The 22365-nt window shown below is 34.5% G+C and overlaps 1 protein-coding gene across 1 annotated transcript; it reads left to right on the top strand.

The window, feature by feature from the left end:
• The first annotated feature begins 896 nt into the window (after positions 1–896).
• LOC124831384 (ATP-dependent zinc metalloprotease FTSH 11, chloroplastic/mitochondrial-like) lies at positions 897–18995 on the top strand. The gene is made up of 17 exons (XM_088106728.1): positions 897–1505; positions 1850–2003; positions 2519–2611; positions 2735–2820; positions 2907–3030; positions 3755–3874; positions 4235–4285; positions 13195–13256; positions 13784–13841; positions 13967–14092; positions 14179–14259; positions 16088–16217; positions 16314–16462; positions 17171–17452; positions 17704–17793; positions 17940–17993; positions 18472–18995. The coding sequence occupies exons 1-17, from the start codon at positions 994–996 to the stop codon at positions 18625–18627; spliced, it is 2328 nt and encodes a 775-aa protein (XP_087962854.1). The 5' UTR covers positions 897–993; the 3' UTR covers positions 18628–18995.
• Positions 18996–22365: the final 3370 nt, after the last annotated feature.

Genomic DNA, 22365 nt, shown 5'->3' with positions numbered 1-22365 from the left:
ACAAGGTTTATAAGGTAAAGAGAGACTATATATGATCTAAAACATACTCCAAAGGCATGGTATGACAAAATAGGTGATTATCTTTAAAATTTTAGATTTATTAAAAGTTCGAGTAAAGTTACGTTATGTCTGAAAAAGATATGAGCAAGAAAAATGTGTGAAAAAGAAATGAGCAAGAAACATATGAGGTCCTTATAAGTTAAAAAAGTATGCAAAAAAATATATAGAAAAAGTTGTGCATGGATAATTCCTAAAGTTAGATTTAGAGTTTTAAAAAATAAATTAGGTATTTTGGAGAGGAGATTTGTTCGCACTCTATCTAAAATAATTATAACATATATTTTTTTATTTAATTTGTTTCTATATTAAGTTGTTTGTTTTCATACTACGTGGTTGAAGATTTAAGCACTATTTATCAATATTTATGCCTAAAAATACGAGATATCATGACAATACAATATATGTACTTAATCTCCACTTCTATTCAATAAAACATAAACCATTCTTTCTAATTAAAAAATAACAATAAATGTAGAGAAAAACCATTGTATGATGGGCAAACGTGTAAAGAAACAAAGATGAGGTTGTTAATGATTTAACTATATAATTATTAAAGAAAAAGCTTAAATATAGGTTCTCAAATATTATTTTTATTATTGTCAGTGTATGCAAATCGAAAATTCTTGGGTAATCTTGTAATTAAAGTGTAATTTTACATATTGGTGAGAAGCAATTTCAGAGCTCAAAAGAGAAGAACCAAAACACCATAGAAAGTATACTAAGACACGATGATTGGGCATTATCTAAAATAAAAGCTTGATAATGTTTAAAATCTGAAGTCATTGTCGGATGGCGGCACCAATTCCAATCAACAACAGATAAGGTACTCTACGCCTTGCTCTCAACTTCACACATTCCATTCCTCTTCTCTCTCACATTTGTAAGAGGAGGAAGAAGAAGAAACAAGGCGCACCTTACCCTTATATTCTTATTATGGCCACACTTCAAGCGTCGCTTCTTATTCTCTGCAGAACTTCCCTCCCATTTGCCTCACACAGTCAACACCATCATCCTCTTCTCTGCAAGTTCCCTCATTCTCTCACCTCCCTCTCTCCATGCAAACTCTCTCCGCCACAATTTCTCCCGCGCCTTCCCTTTTCCCTCTCACTCAAAGTCGGTTCCCAACTCAGTTCCTCCGCCGCCGATTCTATTTTTCTTCCAAACGAAACCACTCAGAATTCCACGAGTGTCGTCGACGGCGAGGAATCCGATCCTTCAATCGGAGCGGAAAAGAGCGGGACTGCGAAAGAGGATGAGAGGTCGCCGATTGCGGCACTCTTCGAGGGAGCGAGAGAGAGCTCCAAAAAGGCTTTCGCCCAGTTCATGAACTGGCTGCCGCTATGGCAACAGGAGCGGCGTTTGGCTAGGTTAATTATTGACGCCGAGGCGAATCCCAACGATGTCGCCAAACAAACCGCTCTACTTGTTGAACTTAATAAGCACAGGTTTGGATTGAATCGCATTGCACAGTGATGAAGTTGAGAGGCTGTTCTGATCAAAATTTGTGTTTTAGTTTGTGTAAAATAGATTGGCCTTAGAAGTTATAATAAATTATATAGAATTATGTCAATGAATAATATCAACTCATCTAAACAACTGCATAAGTTTTGTCCTTTCAGAAAATATAGAAGAAAATTTAAAACAACACCAATTTGGTAAAAGAAAATTCAAAATAGGGCTACATAGAGCATGGCTGAATAATGTGGTTAGCAAGTGGAATATTTTTGCTTTCAGTTTGGATGATTTCAGTTTGCGTCAAAGTTTCTCTTTTATTTATGTTTTTTACCAGTCCCGAGTCTGTTATCAAGCACTTTGAAGGAAGGGAAGGTTCTGTAGACAGTAGAGGAGTTGTAGAGTATATTCGAGCTCTTGTGGCTACTAATGCTATTGCTGAATATCTTCCAAATGAGGAATATGGGAAACCTTCCAGACTTCCTACCCTGGTATTCACTTTGTCTAATTCATTTTATTTAATGCTATTTAGCCTGTGTTGATCCGATTTTCCTTTCAGAAGGGCATACTAGGCGTTTTGTGCCAATGTGCTAGAAAATTTTGTCATGAATTAATTATATGTTATTGTTCTCTGACTATTACTGTCGTACCGTGATCTGAAACTGACACCAGTGATTTTGGATAACTCTTAAATCTTACCTATATGCAAGAATTTTAAAGCACTTTATCTCCCATGTGTATTTCTGGCTAAATGATTTTATTTGCATTTTCTCGTCAATATGTAGAATTAATAAGCTTAAAAGCAGGTTCTTCTCCTCTGTTTCTTTTATACTCAGTCTGCATGGTACACTAGTTTTCTTTTATCACGAATTCCATGTTCTGCGTCTATTCCTTTTGTCTTGATGAACTGCGTTTTCATCTTCATGTAGATTTTTTAACATCTTTTATTTCATAATTTACATCTATTGGATGTATCATGCTGTAATTTATACGATTTTTTTTTTAGTTGCAAGAGTTGAAACAGCGAGCATCAGGTAAATCGGATGAGCCTATTCTTAGCCCTGGAACATCTGACAGGCAGCCATTACATGTTGTTGTGGTAACAATTATTTAAAAAAAAAATGTTCTTTTTGATTCATGGTTTTTAGTCATTAGCATTTTAAGTCCAATTTCTTTGTGTTTGTTTGTTTTTTGAATCTCATGAATCTGTTTCCTTCTTTAGGTGGACCCCAAAGTATCACAAAAGTCACGCTTTGTACAAGATGTTTTGTCAACTATTTTGTTTATTGTTGTTATGGGACTGGTCTGGTATGAGCTTTGAGTTCTCACTCTCGTTCTCTTCTCTATATCATACCTGGAAGTTTCATTTATTGTCATATAACTGTGTCTTTCAGGGTTATGGGTATGGTTGCACTTCAAAAATTCATAGTAAGCCTGGGTGGGATTGGGACTTCAAGTGTTGGCTCAAGTACTTCATATGCCCCAAAGGAACTAAATAAGGAAGTGATGCCAGAAAAGGTTAACATTTTAATAGTTCCTTTTATATTTCTTGAAAATTTGATGAATGGGATATCATCGCTGAATTTTGGAGGAGGGGTATTAATGAAATTGGTTAATTGATTATGAATAATAAAATATATGTACAATCTTTTTCTAATCCAAATAGAACAATCCTTTGTCTATAGATAATTCAAGAAATGTTATTTCATTGTGCTGAAGTACATCTGATCTGATTCTATGAATCAGGCAATTACAGAGTTTCTTTCCTGCACACTACAGGAGTCACCCCCTACTGATCTTGGCACTTTAATGTTTGTGAACTCCATGTTATTAGCTTCCTGAGGAGTCAGTCTGTCATTCCTCTTACTTTTCCTGTACACGGGTCTTTTCTTTTATTTTTGTTATTATTGTGGCTTATAAAGGATAACTTCTCAATTTAATATTAGCATTTTTCCTTACTCCCAAAGCCGTTCTGACTCCTGAGAGCTGTTTTTCTTGATAAGGATGTTATTATTATTCAGTTACTCTACATATCTGAATGTGTCTTTTTCTCAGTAACTGAATTAGTTCCCGGGATTAGGGGTAACAGTTTCTCTTGCAGATTATATATATATATATATATATATATATATATATATAGAGAGAGAGAGAGAGAGAGAGAGAGAGAGAGAGAATGCCAAGTTGGCAACAAATCAGAATTTGTGTCAAACAACCCTATATAAGATTTTTTTTCCTCCTGCAGAATTTCAAAACATTCAAAGATGTGAAAGGTTGTGACGATGCTAAACAAGAACTTGAGGAAGTTGTTGAGTACCTGAAAAATCCAGCTAAATTTACTCGCCTTGGAGGAAAGTTGCCGAAGGTCTGAAGTAGTTGCATATTTGTTGAAGTTTTGCTTGACTGCACTTGGTTATATTTCTGACCTCACTTTTAAATATAATTGGCTTCTCATTTCTTGTAGGACTAGGTTTCCTTCCCAATTTATGACATGATAACATGTTTATACTATTTCCAAATGCAGTTTTTTTTGGTTTACATTTTACAGTGACAAACATGCTAGCTTTTGGTCATCACAATGTTATGGATTTTTTTATTGGTTTTCATTGCATGATATACCGATAAAGCTACTTTATCCAACAATATGTGTTTTTCCTTTTTAGTGTGCATTGGAAATTATTTGTTTCTTTTTCATCAAGTAAGCTGAAAACACTTCTTTTCTCAGGGGATTCTCTTAACAGGACCTCCTGGAACTGGAAAAACTCTTCTAGCCAAGGTCAGCTTGTTTATCATCTGCATACCTTAAGATACTTCTTTTACAAAGTTTATGAAGTTTTTGCTTTTAGAACTTGAGTTGAGCCTATTGGCCTCTTGCATGCTTTATGAATTTCCACTTTTACGTTCCTACATGAAGCTTCTGGAAGTACATATCTACTATCTGGGCTTTGGTTCTCGTCTTTCAATTTGATAGCCTTGACATTGTTACTTGATGGACAAATTTATGAACACCAAATTATGATGTCACAAACTTGTTTTCAATCGGCAAGTATGACCGAATCGTTCAAGTAATAAAACTTGGTAAGACCAAGTATCCTTCTTCCCAAAGGACTCACGGCCTAGTTTAGTTATGTGATTTCTTAATTAACTAAGACTTACAAACGAATTAATTGGGGTTTAAAATGCAAGACAGAAAATAAACATGTATGCATGAATTGTGATCAATGGCAAAAAGCAAAAGATAAACACTTTCAATGGAATTTATGTATGGATATGTTGTTGGGGTTCAATTTCATCTTATCCACTCTCATATATTTTAGGAATTCAACGATCAAATCACCATTGTTAATGCCACTCTCTAATGTACCTTTCCAGAAGGCTTCTCCCTAATCACGAGTTCATACAATTCCTAGCATTCCTAATGATTAGTTCATAAGTACAGGAGCTTAACGACAACCAATATAAAATTGGGAGAAATTCCCCGGATCTAGACTTCCCCGTACGTGCCCGTATCGACAAAACCAATAATCATGCATCGAATGAGTTAAACCATGCAAGCATTAAACAAAGAGGAAAAACCCTAACTAATGATGAAAGAAAGCATAAGTCTTAATTGAAAGATGTAAAAACAGATTCCATATATGAGAGTTTCACAAGACTACATTGATTCCCCAACAAACATAAAGAGGTTAGTTCACCATATTCATGGTGAACCTAGATGAATTACAATGAAAGAATGAAAGAATAAACCCTAAAAAGGTGAAGCGGAAGCCTCAGCATCCAAGATCCTCCTTCAAAGGGGTGGTAGAGAGAGTGTTTGCCTCGTTCCAGCCAGAGATACCTAACCCTAGGAAACCCTAAAGCTTATGTATCATTCGTAAATTACAAAAAATCAAGTCCAAGCCCATTAAAGTGCCGCTCAGCGGTAAACTACCGCTCAGCGGTGACTGCGTGTCTTGTTTTCTCCCCTCAGCGGCCATTTTGCCCCTCAGCGGATCTCCCGTGACTTCCAGAGTGCCGCTCAGCGGTAAACTGCCGCTGAGCGGTGACTTCGGCTTCTCCTTTTGCACTTTTTGTTGTCTTTTCTGATTTCATCTCTCTCCTTCTTCACTTCTTTTACCAAATTCACCTTAAAACCTGCACAAAAACACTGAAATCAAGCATAAACCTGTCCAACTCTCTTATTTCTAAAAATATACAGAAAAACATGATTTCAAGCTAATTTCTAAGTGTGAAGGTTGCTTTTAGTGTCAATTTTAATCATGAAAATAACAGTTTTTCAACTGTTATCACAACCCCAAACTTAAAACTTTGCTTGTCCTCAAGCAAATAAGATGTAACTCTATCTTCAACCAATTCATATGATGATTCACTTCATTCAAAAATCTTCTTTTCAAGATAAGCAAAAACTTCACTCAAACTTATGACCAAGAGTTCAATCAAGATGTGCACATGCTTTAGTGTTCACAAAGTCATTTAAATTCCAACAAATGCTATTTTCATGAATGATCAATCAATTAAACATGGATGTTCATGTGTTCATGTGATATTTCCTCACTAAGTCAGGTGTTTCACTCACACTCAAGTGTATAAGAGATGATCACTCATTCACTCTACTATTACAATGTTACATGAATTAGCTTTGCCTTTCATTTTACCACAATAAAAAACAAACACAAGCATGCATCATCACAAGGACTTTTCTATGGCTTATAATGTGGCTGGGCTAACAAGAAAATTGGTTTTTTATGGATCACAAAACCCTTGAGTTAAGAGAATCATAACAACACAATCATCTTATTCATTCCCAACTTTCTTTTGCCTTTGCATTGAGCTTTACTTATTTTTCTTTTCTTTTCTTTTTCTTTGCACATTCTTACTTTTTAGCTCTTAGCTCAATGCTTTTCATGTTTTCCCAACAACCCCAAACTTGAACATTTAACAATACCACACAAGATTTTCTACTTAACTCAAGGTAAAGATTTTTCAACTAAGGGTTTTCAGTGTATATTCAAGGCTAAGGGTTCAAAGGATATAACACATAGTGTTCTCTTTTAGTGGGCTAATTTTATGAATTTGGCCAATAAAAAGGTTTTCAACAAATGGCCTTGATCATGTGATGCAAAACAAGCAATTGATTCAATCATAGAAAACCTGGGCAAAACCATTCATGCTTTCAAAGTAAAAGCATTCAACAATAACAACTCTGGAGCTCAAAACCTCACATATAAGCTCATTCACATTTGACATACACATCCTGCTTAATTTCACAATCACAATCATAATATCATGCATTTGTTCACAAAGCTTGTGAATCACCTGTATAAGCATTTTAATGTGCACATCATCTCAACATCAGTTAATCATAAGCATCATTCAGAATTACTTATCACAATCATCACAGTTAATAGCAAACCATCACAAGAAACCAGGTTTCAAATAGAGTACATCAAACCCTAATCTAAAAACAAAAACAAATAAGTTCAGAAAACTTAAACCACAAAGCATAAGCACATGATAGCATTCATCAGTAAATGCTATCTCGGCTCCTCATCAATCTGAGCTGTCCTCTGTATCTTTCTCTTCCTCCTCATCTTCATCATCTTCAAATGCATCATCCTCATCAGCTTCATCTTCTTCCATATCTCTAGCTGAAGCTTCAGCTGCTCCAGCTCCTCCTCCATGCACTGGCTCCTCTGGCCAAGCTACCACATTATGAAATTCATCCATAGTCCACCTGTGGGCTGGAGGTGTATCATACATCCCCACAATCATCTCAGCAGTGGCCACCTGCCCTCTGTGAATGGACTGCAACTGAGCCCCTATAAGAGACATATACATGTCCCTCATCTGGAATGGCTCTGCTTCATGTGTCTCAGCAGATGTCTGACTCTGTGCTGGCCCTCTCTCTCTACGAGCACGGCGTGGTGGAACTGGCTGAGCTTCATCATCACCTCCACAGTACTGTCTATAGTAGGCCTCATCAATAGCTTTTCTTGGCCTCTCAAAAGGTGGAGCAGAAGTGTCCACCCCAGCTATCTTGCAAAGGTGCGTGATCAAAGAAGGATGTCCTAGTGGTGCTTTGTTGTTTGAAGTATTAGCGCACACACTAATCTCATCAGCTATCACCTGCCCAATATTAACATTCAAGTTTCTGATAGCACAGTAAATGAAGAATGCCCTGCTGAGAGTAATATCTGACACATGTGAACATGGCTGAATGTTGGCATGAGAAAACGCCATCCAATACTTTGCAAGAGGAGTCAAATCTGTCCTCCTAATGTTAACCACTGAGCCAGATCTATTCCTTTGGAAGTGTCCTCCAGGTATACACAGTACTCTCTCCACATCCTCATAATCAGCACCTTCCTCCATGCAAAGAGCAAACTGGCACTGCTCACCAGCCCATACAGTGTCCAGAAAGTTATTAATTGAGTCAGGATCATACCTGATAGCATGGCCTCTGACATAACCCAAATAATTCTCAGCTGGATAATCACCAATCTTCTTTGCATTGGTGTAAAATTCCTTAACCACAGCTATGTTGGCAGGTGCAGGATAAGTGGCTAGCTTTCCCCAATCATTCCCTAACACTTGCTCTCCAAATTGAGGAGCAAGGTTAGGTATCATTCCAACCTTTCTCTCCATCAGAAGTCTCCTGTCCTGAACCACTTTAAAGTGCTTCTCATGTTTCCTAGAGAGGAACCTACTAGAGTGGGGTTGCTCTGGTTCCTTTTCCTTTCTCTTGTTTGCCATGGTTTTCAATCTTTTTCCGGATGAGGATGCCATTCCTACATTCAAAACACAAAACCAAACCACAGAACATGATGTTAATCATTAGTAAACACAGAACACAACTCCTTTCGAAGCTAAACCACCGCTGAGGGCCAGAATTTCCCCTCAGCGCCACCAGTACCACATTCCATATCACACAAAACCAAAAAAATCAAATCTGGCAGAGTGCCGCTCAGCGGCAGTTTACCCCTCAGCGGTAACTCTGCAGATTTTTGAAAAACCTGTTTTAAAGCTTTCCTAACTCCACCCAAATGCAATTTTCAGTTTTCCAGTTCATAATCATGCAGTTTAATCGGTTCAAACATCAAATATATCATCAAATCATGCAAAGAAATCAAAACCCCTAAATCTTCATGCCTTGACAATCATATTCAAAATCAAAAACCCTAGAATGAACAAAATGCATTTTACTTACTTGGGTGGAGATACTAGATGCAATGAGAATGCTTCCAAGCTAGAATGCTCTCTCCCAACCCCAAACTTTGATGGCACACTAGTGAAAAAGTGAGTGGAAGAGAAATTTTCTTAAGAGGGAAGAGTGAAAAGATGTGGAAAACCTTGGAGAAGGTATGTGGGAATGTTTGTGCAAAGAAAAGTCTGAAAGTGTGAGAGAATGCGCAGCTTAGGGTTTAAAAATACCCTAATGGGCTCGGGTCCCGCTAAGGGGAACTAAAACCCTATTCTGCGAGAGTACCGCTCAGCGGTAAAGTACCGCTCAGCGGCACTTTCGTGAAGTACTCTTCTCCTTCTTTTCTTAACCTACGTGCCTCCTAGACATGCCCCTCACTGGTTTCCTGCAATTCAATGTTCAAAAATGCTTATGCAAACCCTAACTAAAACAAACAAACAGAAATATTCAATCAACTGGGTTGCCTCCCAGGTAGCGCTTGTTTAACGTCACGAGCCTGACCCAAAATCCACCAACACCCATCAGTAGGTGTTACAGCCATTGTATCCTTCAGTAGATACTTAACCACCTAGCATCTTTCAGTAGATGCTATATCCAACAAAATAAATACAGAAATAATGTTCACAAATAAAATTACAAAACCAAATCAAAAGTTTTTAAATTCACTGGGTTGCCTCCCAGCAAGCGCTCTTTTAACGTCATTAGCTTGACCCAACCTCAAGTTCCTTCTTCTTTTTCTTCTTTCTACTGAACTTCTTCAGAAATTTGATCAAACCAGGAACCTGTTGCAATGTCTCAACCATAGGAACTTTAATCTCCAATTTCTTGAAGATTTCCATAAAGCACTTGAATTTCTTTTCCTTCCTATGATTCTTCTTTAGATGAGGATGTGATTTTTCATATGATTTCTTCTTCTTTCCTCTCATCTTCTTTTTCTTCCTTTTTCTCTCCCTAAATTTTCTCTTTTTCTTTTCTTTTATTTTTTTCTTCCCTTTTCTTTTTCTTTTCAACTTCTTTATTTCCACACAAATTTTCTTTCTCTCTTCTCTCTCAACCACTTCTTTCTCTTTTTCTTCATCTTTATTTCTCTCACTCAATTCTTCTTTTTCTTTTCTCTCTATCTTTTCCTCATCGCCCCCTATTTTTTTCTCATCAAGAATCTTGTCACTTTCAGTGATAATGGCTTGCCCTTCCTCCTTAGGGTTAACTTCAGTATTAACCTCATCATTCAATCTCTGACTAATGGAATGAAGCTGCATCTCCATCCTTTTACATGATTCTTCAATGCTTTTCTGAGTAGCGTCAGAATTTTTCAAAAATTGTTGAAGGGTGTCATCCAAACTTCCTGATAGAAAGGTTTGTTGCTGTTGCTTGTTAAATTGCCCAGTTTGTCCAGCTTGCCCACTTTGTTGCTGACCAATACTTGGGTGTGGTTTCCACCCTTGATTGTAGCTCCCTTGACGGTACTGATTGGTCATGTAGTTTACATCCTCTACGGCTTCAACTGGAAAGGCACATTGACCATTGATATGGTCACCTCCACACAATTCGCATAACTGGGATTGTACCTGTGCAACAGTCTTTAACTCTTGTGGCAATATTTCAAGTATCTTTGAGAGATTCTCCAATTGCTGAGTTATTAACTTGTTCTGAGCTATCAAGGTATCATTGGATTGCAACTGTAGAACTCCTTTTTGTTGAATAGGAGCTCCTCTTTCACTGTTCCACTTATTAGTAGTCATGTTTTCAATTATTTTTGTGGCTTCCTCTGGAGTCTTCCATTTGATATTGCCTCCAGCTGAGGCGTCAAGCATTATCTTGGTTTGTGAACCAAGACCTCCAAGGAAGATTAGGACTACTTCTCCTTCGTTAAATCCATGCTTGGGAGTCTTTCGTAATAGGCTTTTATACCTGTCCCATGCATGCCCCAGTGATTCTTCCATGCCTTGTCTAAATGAAGAGATCTCTTGCTTCCCTTTGTTGATTTTAAAACTTTGTTGCTGCCATTGTTGTTGTGGTTGGTTCTCAAATTGTCCGGCAGCTTGCCAAAATTGGCTTTGATCCATGCTTGAGTCATGTTCCCACCAGTGGTTGAGATTACTTTGGTAGAATTGAGTGCCCATATAGTTAAATTCTTGACCAAATTGCATTCTGCAGACATTAGGCACAAAACCCTAAAAACAATTGTTAGCACAAAAAGATAGAGAGAAAAAAAAAAATCAAAGGATATAATTGAAAAAATAAGAAGATAGGAAATAAAAACAGGAAAATAAAAACAGAAAATAAAATAAAATAAAATAAAATAAAAACAGAAAATAAAATAAAATAAAATAAAATCTAATCTAATAAAATAAAATAAAATAAAATCAAATAAAAACCGAAAAATAAAAAACAGAAAATAAAAACAGAAAACAGAAAAAGAGAAAACAGAAAAATAAAATAAAATCAAATACAATACAAACTGAAAAATATAAACAGAAAAATAAAATAAAATAAAAAAAATTCGAAATTTAAAAAAAATAAAAAAAAATAAGTCAAAGATAATCAATAATCACACAAATTAACCAGTTAAACCACGAGTCCCCGGCAACGGCGCCAAAAACTTGATGGACAAATTTATGAACACCAAATTATGATGTCACAAACTTGTTTTCAATCGGCAAGTATGACCGAATCGTTCAAGTAATAAAACTTGGTAAGACCAAGTATCGTTCTTCCCAAAGGACTCACGGCCTAGTTTAGTTATGTGATTTCTTAATTAACTAAGACTTACAAACGAATTAATTGGGGTTTAAAATGCAAGACAGAAAATAAACATGTATGCATGAATTGTGATCAATGGCAAAAAGCAAAAGATAAACACTTTCAATGGAATTTATGTATGGATATGTTGTTGGGGTTCAATTTCATCTTATCCACTCTCATATATTTTAGGAATTCAACGATCAAATCACCATTGTTAATGCCACTCTCTAATGTACCTTTCCAGAAGGCTTCTCCCTAATCACGAGTTCATACAATTCCTAGCATTCCTAATGATTAGTTCATAAGTACAGGAGCTTAACGACAACCAATATAAAATTGGGAGAAATTCCCCGGATCTAGACTTCCCCGTACGTGCCCGTATCGACAAAACCAATAATCATGCATCGAATGAGTTAAACCATGCAAGCATTAAACAAAGAGGAAAAACCCTAACTAATGATGAAAGAAAGCATAAGTCTTAATTGAAAGATGTAAAAACAGATTCCATATATGAGAGTTTCACAAGACTACATTGATTCCCCAACAAACATAAAGAGGTTAGTTCACCATATTCATGGTGAACCTAGATGAATTACAATGAAAGAATGAAAGAATAAACCCTAAAAAGGTGAAGCGGAAGCCTCAGCATCCAAGATCCTCCTTCAAAGGGGTGGTAGAGAGAGTGTTTGCCTCGTTCCAGCCAGAGATACCTAACCCTAGGAAACCCTAAAACTTATGTATCATTCGTAAATTACAAAAAATCAAGTCCAAGCCCATTAAAGTGCCGCTCAGCGGTAAACTACCGCTCAGCGGTGACTGCGTGTCTTGTTTTCTCCCTTCAGCGGCCATTTTGCCCCTCAGCGGATCTCCCGTGACTTCCAGAGTGCCGCTCAGCGGTAAACTGCCGCTGAGCGGTGACTTCGGCTTCTCCTTTTGCACTTTTTGTTGTCTTTTCTGATTTCATCTCTCTCCTTCTTCACTTCTTTTACCAAATTCACCTTAAAACCTGCACAAAAACACTGAAATCAAGCATAAACCTGTCCAACTCTCTTATTTCTAAAAATATACAGAAAAACATGATTTCAAGCTAATTTCTAAGTGTGAAGGTTGCTTTTAGTGTCAATTTTAATCATGAAAATAACAGTTTTTCAACTGTTATCATTACTCCATTATCTCTTTGCAGAATTTGTTCTAAGCTGTAAGTGTAAAAAAAGTTTATTTTCTATGCCTAGGTGAATTGTTTGGGAGTGCAATCATTATTAATAACTTTTTTTGTTTTGTTTCTAATCTGTCCTGCATGCAGCTGTTTATTGTGTCTACCTGATTGGTTTTTGATTAAATTATCATCCAATTTTTTATTTTGCCTAAAGCAATTTTTGCTCCCATTTTCCTTCCCATACCTGTACAGTACCAAATTTATTAAAAAAACTCGTTATACAAGTTTCCATGCTTATTATGTCTTTTTCTTACACGATGGTATGTGTAGACCCGTTAATATATGCATTTCTCTTCTTTAAGTTTACACTCTGTTTTTCTTTTCGAAAGAACTCAGCCTCTTTTTTTTTCTGACTAAAGAATGCAGGCACCTGACAACTTCATTTTCTCTTTCATTTTTCAGAGTTCGTAAATACAATTGAAAAAGCGATACTACTTTGTTATCATCTACCTCTTGAATTAATCTATTGATATTGATAATGTATTGTGATCTGATAGTGTTTGCTTTACATGGGACCTTGAAGGCTATTGCTGGAGAAGCTGGTGTTCCGTTTTTCTATCGTGCAGGATCAGAATTTGAGGAAATGTAAGTCTTCTTTCTTTATGGCTTAAATTTGTGTCTTTGGAATGCATTATATTGTCTTAATTTTTGAAACGTGATATTGTGATCCATTTTGCTTGAATTTAATAGGGATACTTCATAAATTGGTTCCTACTAGTTCTTCTTTATTGTAGAAATAGAGAGAAGCACCCTAGGAAACTGTAATTGGAAATGGATACACTACAACATAAATTAGGTTTTCGGTAGCCAACTTTGATTAGATTGAGGACATTTATTTGGTTTGACGCTCTATCATGATAAATTAACCAAAACCCATCTAGTTGCCTTTTGGCCGGGGTGCATTAGTTTTTATAAAAACCCATTTAGTCTTGATATTGAACCACCTGCGGATGTCTTGTTTTGGGCATGATGGAATGCACGTAATGAGGTTTTGAGTTAGCTTTTGAAGTTGAATTTGACCCATTCATTGCTAATAGTTACATTAAGGTAAGTTATGCTGTGTTAGTTAGTTGTTAGGGATTCTCAAATTTTGTATCACCTTTCCACTTCAGGTATGTTGGAGTTGGTGCTCGACGCGTAAGATCCTTATTTCAAGCAGCAAAAAAGAAGGTTTGTTGGCTTTGGTTAATGGACTCTTAGCTTTCTGTTATTCTGGTTTGCTAAATTATTTCTTTACATGATTTCCTTATTTGTTTCTAATTTGGAACATTCTTTACGCTCCATCCTTAATGTAGGCTCCTTGTATCATTTTCATTGATGAAATAGATGCTGTTGGTTCAACTAGGAAACAATGGGAGGGTCATACAAAGAAGACATTGCATCAACTACTTGTTGAAATGGATGGCTTTGAGCAGAATGAAGTATATTTGAAGTTTTAAACATTTGTGAGTGTTTAATTAGTTTCTCTCTGTTTTTTTCTAATTTATTTAACATCTTTATCTTGTAGGGAATAATAGTAATTGCTGCAACAAACCTGCCTGATATTCTTGATCCTGCTTTAACGAGACCTGGTAGATTTGATCGACATGTAAGTCCTATTATTTTTTCCCCTTAATAAAGAATTTATAAAGAGAAAATGTGAATAAGAAAATTCTTCTAGAACAATAGAAAATAAGCTTACCTCAGAAAAGTTCTCCAGTCCATTTGTTAACCCATTGAAGAGAAGTATCAGCTAAATTATGGGAGAAATGCTTAAGGTAGCAAGAAAAATGCAGAAAAGGGATTATCTACTAAAAACATTGACATTTGGCTCACATAACAAACCTGCAAAACAAGAACACTTCCGAAGGATCATAGACTTCGTTCTTTAACAAAAGAATGCTAATCTGCTGTATAGGGGTCGCGTGAACCTAATTTTCTCTGGTGATATATAGTATGTTTACTATTTGTTTGGTGCTATAATTCTATAGGATAATAATGTGTTGTTTTCTCGATTTGGATTAAATGGTCTTAACATCATATCTTCTAAATCTAGAATTTTTTGGTTTCATTTTATATAAAATTATCTCAGGCTTTTTGGGGGTTGGTACCTTGAAAGCAGACAAAAAATTAAAGCTCTACCTGACCCAGTGATCTGAGGATATTATATTCTTAGGCATCTGTATTTCGACTCACTATTACCTATTCTTTCATAAAAAAATGCATAAATCGACATGTGCCCAGACAATTAACAACATTTGTCCATGGACCTTGGTACCAGTCTTAAAGGTTGGTGTTTTTCGTTGTATAAATATAAAATTATTTAATTTTTGGATAAATGGTGTTTTTGGTTTATAAAATTGGTCTTGCTCCCTATTCTTAAAATCAAGAGTTTGAGTTATCCAATTTCTAAAATACAACGAGACTAATCCCTATTACTAACTACGTTAGGATGTTTCTCTAATGGCACATGGCCTACTCAACAAATGAGTGAACCCAAATCAAATGTCTACACTTCTAACGCATGCTCCTTGACACCCTTTAGTACCCAATGGAGATCTAAAGTCATGAAACTTTACCAATATCTAGAATTCAAGGGCAATGTTCACTGTTGCACATTGTTAATTACAACAAGGTAAATCTAGGTAGAGTTTTTTCTATTAGCTCATAGAGTTTTGGGGAAAAGCATCTCAAAAAGGTGTGTTATCCTTCGACATTGTGAAACAGTGAAGAATCTTAAACATAACTTGGATATCGAGTGTCTTCTCAAGGTTTCTTTGTTGTGTTTTGAAGGTTGAAGGAAAAACGGTCTAACCAGGAAATATGTCAATACCAAAGAAATATGAGGCCTTATCCCTAATATTAGCAAATTTTGTTGAGGTTTAGATGGAGTTCTAAGTAGTGGAATTTTGTTAGTTATTGAAACGTACCAAGAAGCAAGAAGCATGCATTAGGTTTTGACACTTCCATTTGTATTTGGGGTAGCTTATCTATCCTTAGAGCATGAAATGTGTTGTTAGAACGACCATCCCATTTAAGTTACCAATGTGACTGTTTTCACTGTATTTCAGAAATTGGACTCGATCCACTGGTGTTAAAATATAGGGACCAAAACCAATTTTACAAGGACTCAAAAATATTCTTAAAATAACACATGCAACACTTTCTACACGGCATCCATGTCATACAATTGCCATCTGGTCATCGATTAGGTGCTTCAGCATGTAGAGTGACTGTTCTTATTGTGTTTCAGAAACTGTGAACTCAAATTACTAGTTTTAAAATACAGGGACCAAAATCATCATTTATCCTTAATTTTTCAAAATTATTACATTGATCTCTACCTGGACTTAACTTAAAAATTGTATCTGACTAATGTTCTGAATGATATGTAATTTTGCTATAGAATATAGGAAAACTAACCAACCCAATTCCAGATTATTGTACCAAATCCAGATTTACGTGGTCGACAAGAAATATTGGAGCTTTACCTTCAAGATAAACCATTGGCTGACGATGTAGATACTAAATCAATTGCTCGTGGAACTCCAGGATTCAATGGGGCAGGTGAATAATTTTTAAACATATATGAAATGAACCTCCTTCTATTCTGTTTCAAATTTCATTTACATGATGTGATCCATAACTATTCCTTTGAACTAGATCTTGCAAACCTTGTAAACATTGCTGCCATTAAAGCTGCTGTTGAAGGTGCAGAGAAATTGGCAGCTTCACAGTTGGAGTTTGCCAAAGATAGAATAATTATGGGCACAGAACGGAAAACAATGTCCATATCCGAAGAGTCAAAAAAGGTAAGTGTACAGTGTCTGATTTATCTCTTAAAATTCTCTATTATGGCCTATGTGATTAATGTATAGTTGTAAGTCACTACAGTTGTTAACCTTAGTGTCTTCTAAACAATGTATGGTTTAGCACTCTGTTGCTTTATTTGGCAATACGTATCTGTCCCTCTATAAGTCATAATTATATTATAATATTGTTTGCGAAAATCTAACCACTACCTGAAAGTCTCTTTAAAATTGAAAATTTCCAAGAACTCATCTTTCAGCATTCCATTTGCAGTGCAGTGAAATTATCTACAAGCTGGTGAGTTGGATATATTGATAATTTTTTTCTAAAAGTGTCTTGAATCATATTTTGACGTACTGATGACTCAAAACCTATTCTTACATCATAGGTTATGAGCATCTTTCAGTCTATTGTCTATTGCTTATTCAGTAATATTAAAGTCACCTTGTGCTTGTTTTATGCGATGCCCTTCTCTCTGTAGGGATACCAATGTGGCATGATAGAAATACAAGACTGTATTTTTATCGTCAGATTTGTTGTTGTTTTGATTTGAACATGATGTTTTTAATGCCCAAACTCCAAAATCAGCCCATGAAGTAATGATTTGTAAATTTTTATAACCTCTTGTTTAAAATTTGATTAAATATTTAGTATTTAACCATTTGTAGGTGTACAGTTATCTATTTTAATATTGCTTGTGAAACTTTCAGCTTACTGCTTATCATGAGAGTGGCCATGCAATTGTTGCTATTAACACTGAGGGTGCTCAACCAATTCACAAGGCAACAATCATGCCTCGTGGATCTGCTTTAGGAATGGTCACTCAGCTTCCCTCTGGTGACGAAACATCAATCAGCAAGAAGCAGTTACTTGCTCGCCTTGATGTTTGTATGGGAGGAAGAGTTGCAGAAGAAATTATCTTTGGTCAGGATCAAATCACAACAGGGGCAAGTAGTGATCTTCACACGGCGACTGAGCTTGCCCAATATATGGTAATTTTTTGCTTCGCGATTAATGGTCAAATGCAGTTTCAGTATCTATGGAAATAGGGTTTATTTTTTACCACAGAAACTATATAAAATTTCTGTGATGGTATACTTCTTTCTCTATAATTACTTGGAATGGTCACAGGTCACAATAGAAGGACTCGGAACTTTCCTCGGACTGAAATTCTAAACTAGAACCTATCTTTTGATTTTAAAAGGAGGGATTAATTCTGTTGTCATTTTTGTTTCTCCACAAGGTATCAAGTTGTGGGATGAGTGATGCAATAGGGCCAATTCATATAAAGGAGAGACCAAGTTCCGAAATGCAGTCCCGTATTGATGCAGAGGCAAGTGGATAGAAGCTATATCCTTTGTCATTTTGAATCTTTTGATATTGGATAGATTGTCATATTTGGGTTATTTTTTTCTTTAAGGAATTAGTAATTTATAAAAAATAAAATCTGGTTAATGGTTGGAATTTCTTGTTCTGCAGGTTGTGAATCTTCTTAGGGAAGCATATGATCGAGTGAAAGCCCTTTTGAGGAAGGTTTGTCAACTCGTTTTGTTGGTGTTTAACCTGTCATTTCTATCACTTTCAAGATAATCTATTATGCTGTTTAAAATTATTCATTTTCTTTATATTAATATTCAATATAAATTTACAGGTTCTAATACCAGGAAAATGTTATTTATTTAATAAAATGAATAAAATAGTACTGTGTCCAAACTAAGTTTTCAATCAAGGAGAGTGATCCTTTAGAAACATAATAAGGCTGAAGTCTGAGCCAAAATATACTTTTGTTAGGTTTATAATAGGTGACAGTGGTAAAAACCATTTTATGCATTTGAAACACTGTATGCACGGATGAAGATTTATAAAGTAATAAATTCTTCTTTGTATGTGCGTGACTTTTTCTACGGTGTTGATTAATCAAAGGCCAAAATTATGCCATGCATGGAATTTATTATGATCTACCTAGCATCTGAATAAGTTCTGAACCCTGTAACTTCCGACGTTTCTGCAGCATGAGAAGGCATTGCATGCTCTAGCTAATGCATTATTAGAGTATGAGACACTTAGTGCAGAAGAAATCAGGAGGGTACTGCGACCATATCAGGACGGAAAAGTGCCTAAGAAACAGGAACAAGGGGCAGCAGAGGAGGAACTCGTGTTGGTCTAAACATTCTTTCCGTTTGGTGTCTGTTAACTAAACTGACTATAAGGGGACGCTTTGTACAGAATACCTAGTCACCCAATACTCCAACAGGTATATTTTTTGATCCACTTGTTGCAGATCCACTCCATTGTGCATGCTATTCTGGCCATTCGGATAGGAAGTGATACTCCTTTGAGTATGTCTGATCTGAACCAACCAGTCCTGCTCACAATGACGAAGGAAGGAATATTGCTCTTGCTGGGAGTGTGAGCAACATTTTATGGAGAAGTATTTATAATTTGTATAAAGACATTTTGAGAATTGTGCCTACGTTTAAACATTATCTGTTGCTTTAAAATTTTATTATTTATGGAGATCCAAGTATCTGTTCACGTGGTTAAGTTGTCAATTAATGTTTTTGTAGAGTAAATTTGGCAATTCTGTATAAGCATTATTGTTCCTGAAGCATATGATCGACGTTTGATGTCTAGTCTTTATTTTGAATGGATTGGAAGTGATGAATATAAGATATGATAAGTGATGATGACCAAGAAAGGTATATCTCCTATCAAACGAACAGTGAACTCTACCTCTTGAATTATATTTGATGACTTCGCAATCTTAGTGAAGTTTGCATATTAGACAAAAGTTCATTACGTGCCTAATTAACTGCTTTCTGTATACACAAAAAATCCATTTTGTCCGGAAAAGGTTTATTGACTTGGATTTGTTGTGTGCATTTACTACAGAACAATGGAAATGTCAAGGGTCTATGCATTTCTTCAAGTTTTATATGCTCTTGCTGTTGAAGTCAAAGTTCAACACATGTCCAAAAGGAATTAGGGTGCGGGCTATCAGTCAATTTGGAGTTTTCAACCCACCATTATCTTGAGGGCATTTCACCCTGCACTTTCAAACTTTCATCTTGCATTATCTATTATATCTGTGAAAAAGAAATACTGATAAAAACTTGTTGGATTTCAAAATTCAATAAAATCTTAATCAAATTTTAAAATTCAATAAAATTTAATAAAGGATTTCGACATTCGTTTATTGTTATTAATTTTATTTTAATCATTTTTATTTTTATAATATTATACTATAATAAAAAAAATATATTTTAATAATTATTAAAATATAAAATATATTAATAGAAATCTGATTAATAATTTTTTTAAAATTGTTCTTTAATTAAAATTTAATAAATATTTAATTTAATTTAATATTTTAATATAATTTAATATATTTAAATATAGGTTTAATCCTTTAGTATATCCCTATTTATGTACGAATGTCTCAATTGGGTCCTCGTTTTTTAAAGTGTATCAAAATAGTCCTTAATTTTGAAAATTCATATCAATTGAGTCCTTTCCGTTAAGTTGGCTGGACGGCGTTAAAAAAATTCATGAGTGGATGCTGAGATGACGAACGAACGCTCGTCCACCAGAGAACGAACGCTCGTCCACCAGAGAACGAACGCTCGTCCACCAGAAAACGAACGCTCGTCGACCTCTTACTGCTGGACGATCGTTCGTTCCACACTGGACGACCGTTCGTTCGGTGGTCGACGAGCGTTCGTTCGCTGATGGACGAGCGTTCGTCCGCTGGTGGACGAGCGTCCGTTCGTCATCTCAGCATCCACTCATCAATTTTTTTAACGCCGTCCACCCAACTTAACGGAAAGGACTCAATTGATATCAATTTTCAAAATTAAGGACCATTTTGATACACTTTAAAAAACGAGGACCCAATTGAGACATTCGTACATAAATAGGGATGTACTAAAGGATTAAACCTTAAATATATTAAATCATGTTTTATATTATTGCTTTTTTTATTTTTTTATTTTTATTATATTACTATTATAATAATAAAAATTATATTTTCACAATTATTAAAATATAAATATATATTAAATAATATCAAAATTTTAAATTACATAAAATTATTATTAAACTTAAAATTTTAAAAAGAAATTGTTAAACGAATTTCAAAATCTATTAACATATCTTAACGGATTTTGAATTTCGTTTAACAAAATTATTTAAAATTTTATTTTATTTAATATATATTTGTACTTTAATAATTATTAGAATATTATTTTTATTATTATAATAGTTATATTAAAAAATATAAAAGTAATTAAAATAAAAGTAATAATTATAATATAAAATTTGTTTCAATATATTTAAATATTTAAACTATTTAAAAATATTAAATTAAATTAAATAATTATTAATTTTTAAATTAAAAAAGTTTAAAAATTTATTAAATGAATTTCAAAATCTGTTATTATATATTAATGGATTTCGAAATCTAGCTGACACTTCATCTTATTTTAAATTTGATGAAGTATTGAATTTTGGAATCAGATAAAATTTCAGTTTAAAATCTGGCAGAGATTCAATTAAATTTTAAAATTTGTTTAAGTATTTTTTTTTAGTCGGATATAATAGATATTTTAAAAAACATTGGAGATATAGGTTGAAAGTCATCCCTACCTATCACACGTGGACTGAAAGTGAAACGGGACAAACTAATCTTTTAGCCCTTTTTTAAGAAGAAATTAAAAATTAGTTTAGAAAATTAATTTTTTAGCATTATATTATTTAATAATACAAATATATAATACTATTGTTATTTAAATTATTAGTATTTATAAATTAATTATTAACTATTAATTATAATAAAACAATTTAATATATAAAATAATAATTATTCTATTTCATTTTATTAGAGACATTCATTAATCAATTAAAACTTAATAAAATATTTATATTGTATTTAATATGTACATATATAAAAAAAGTAAAAATTAATGAAAATTACGACAGTCTGTTTTGTCATCTTTAAAAAAGATTAAAGAAATTACAAAACTTGAAATTAATAAAAATCCTTTTAAATGTGAACACACTAAACTGAAAATTCATCAACAATTTATACAATGACCGTCACTTCCACCAAAGGAGAATCATGATAAACCATTAATCAGTCTAAAAGTAAAAGCGGAGGTCCTCTTAGAATGAGTTCTAGGCAGTCGGAAATATCTATTCTCTTTAGGATGGGCAAACTCTTATAAACCTATTACAATTAACTATAAAATAATTCAAAAAAAATTGAATTAAACTAAAAAATAGTTCAAAAAAACTGAACTGAACTTTTTTTAGTTCAGTTAACTGCAATACAGTTCATTAAACTATTTTGTGAAAACAGTTCAGAATTAAAACTAAATGATACTGAAAACAATTTTCAATTACAGGTAATTACAGTTCTCAATTAAAGCTAAACATACGAGTTTTCATTTCCCATAAGAGTTGCTTCTTCCGATCTCCACACAATCTTTTCTGCTTTGTATGATCTCCCATCAGCAAAGTCTCCACCTCCATCTTCAAACACTTTATCTCTCTGTTATACTTGCTTGGGAAAAACCTACACACACAGATGAAAAAGGGTGGGGGATGGGGACAAACAAATGCTTTCAGATAAAACAATAAAGATGGAATAAGACCGACACAACCATAATGTTAACCATGGAATAACAAATATAAATGTGATTATTCACATGCTTCGGGATAAAAAAGCAAGGAATCCAATCCACATTTCTATCTCGTACAGAACCAAACACTGCATGTAGCATTAGAATAGCACAAAGTTAATCTATAATTGTTAATCTGATCGACCTTTACTATTCTCAGTTGACGATGAATCGATATAAGAAGGTAAATGATCCATTCTAGAAGTCACTACATTAATTAAGAGTTT

The sequence above is a fragment of the Vigna umbellata genome, chromosome 2 (genome assembly GCF_029865625.1).
Source record: "Vigna umbellata cultivar VRB3 chromosome 2, Vumbellata_1.0, whole genome shotgun sequence".
NCBI lineage: Eukaryota > Viridiplantae > Streptophyta > Magnoliopsida > Fabales > Fabaceae > Vigna > Vigna umbellata.
Note: the sequence above shows the minus strand (reverse complement) of the source record. Positions and strands in the feature narration are given on the sequence as shown.

Bases quoted from the DNA above. Each gene is read 5' to 3' on its own strand.
- LOC124831384 (XM_088106728.1), top strand. From the start codon at position 994: ATGGCCACACTTCAAGCGTCGCTTCTTATTCTCTGCAGAACTTCCCTC. The intron at 3,875-4,234 runs GTCTGAAGTAGT...TTCTTTTCTCAG, and splicing joins TTGGAGGAAAGTTGCCGAAG to GGGATTCTCTTAACAGGACC. The intron at 16,463-17,170 runs GTAAGTGTACAG...TGAAACTTTCAG, and splicing joins TATCCGAAGAGTCAAAAAAG to CTTACTGCTTATCATGAGAG.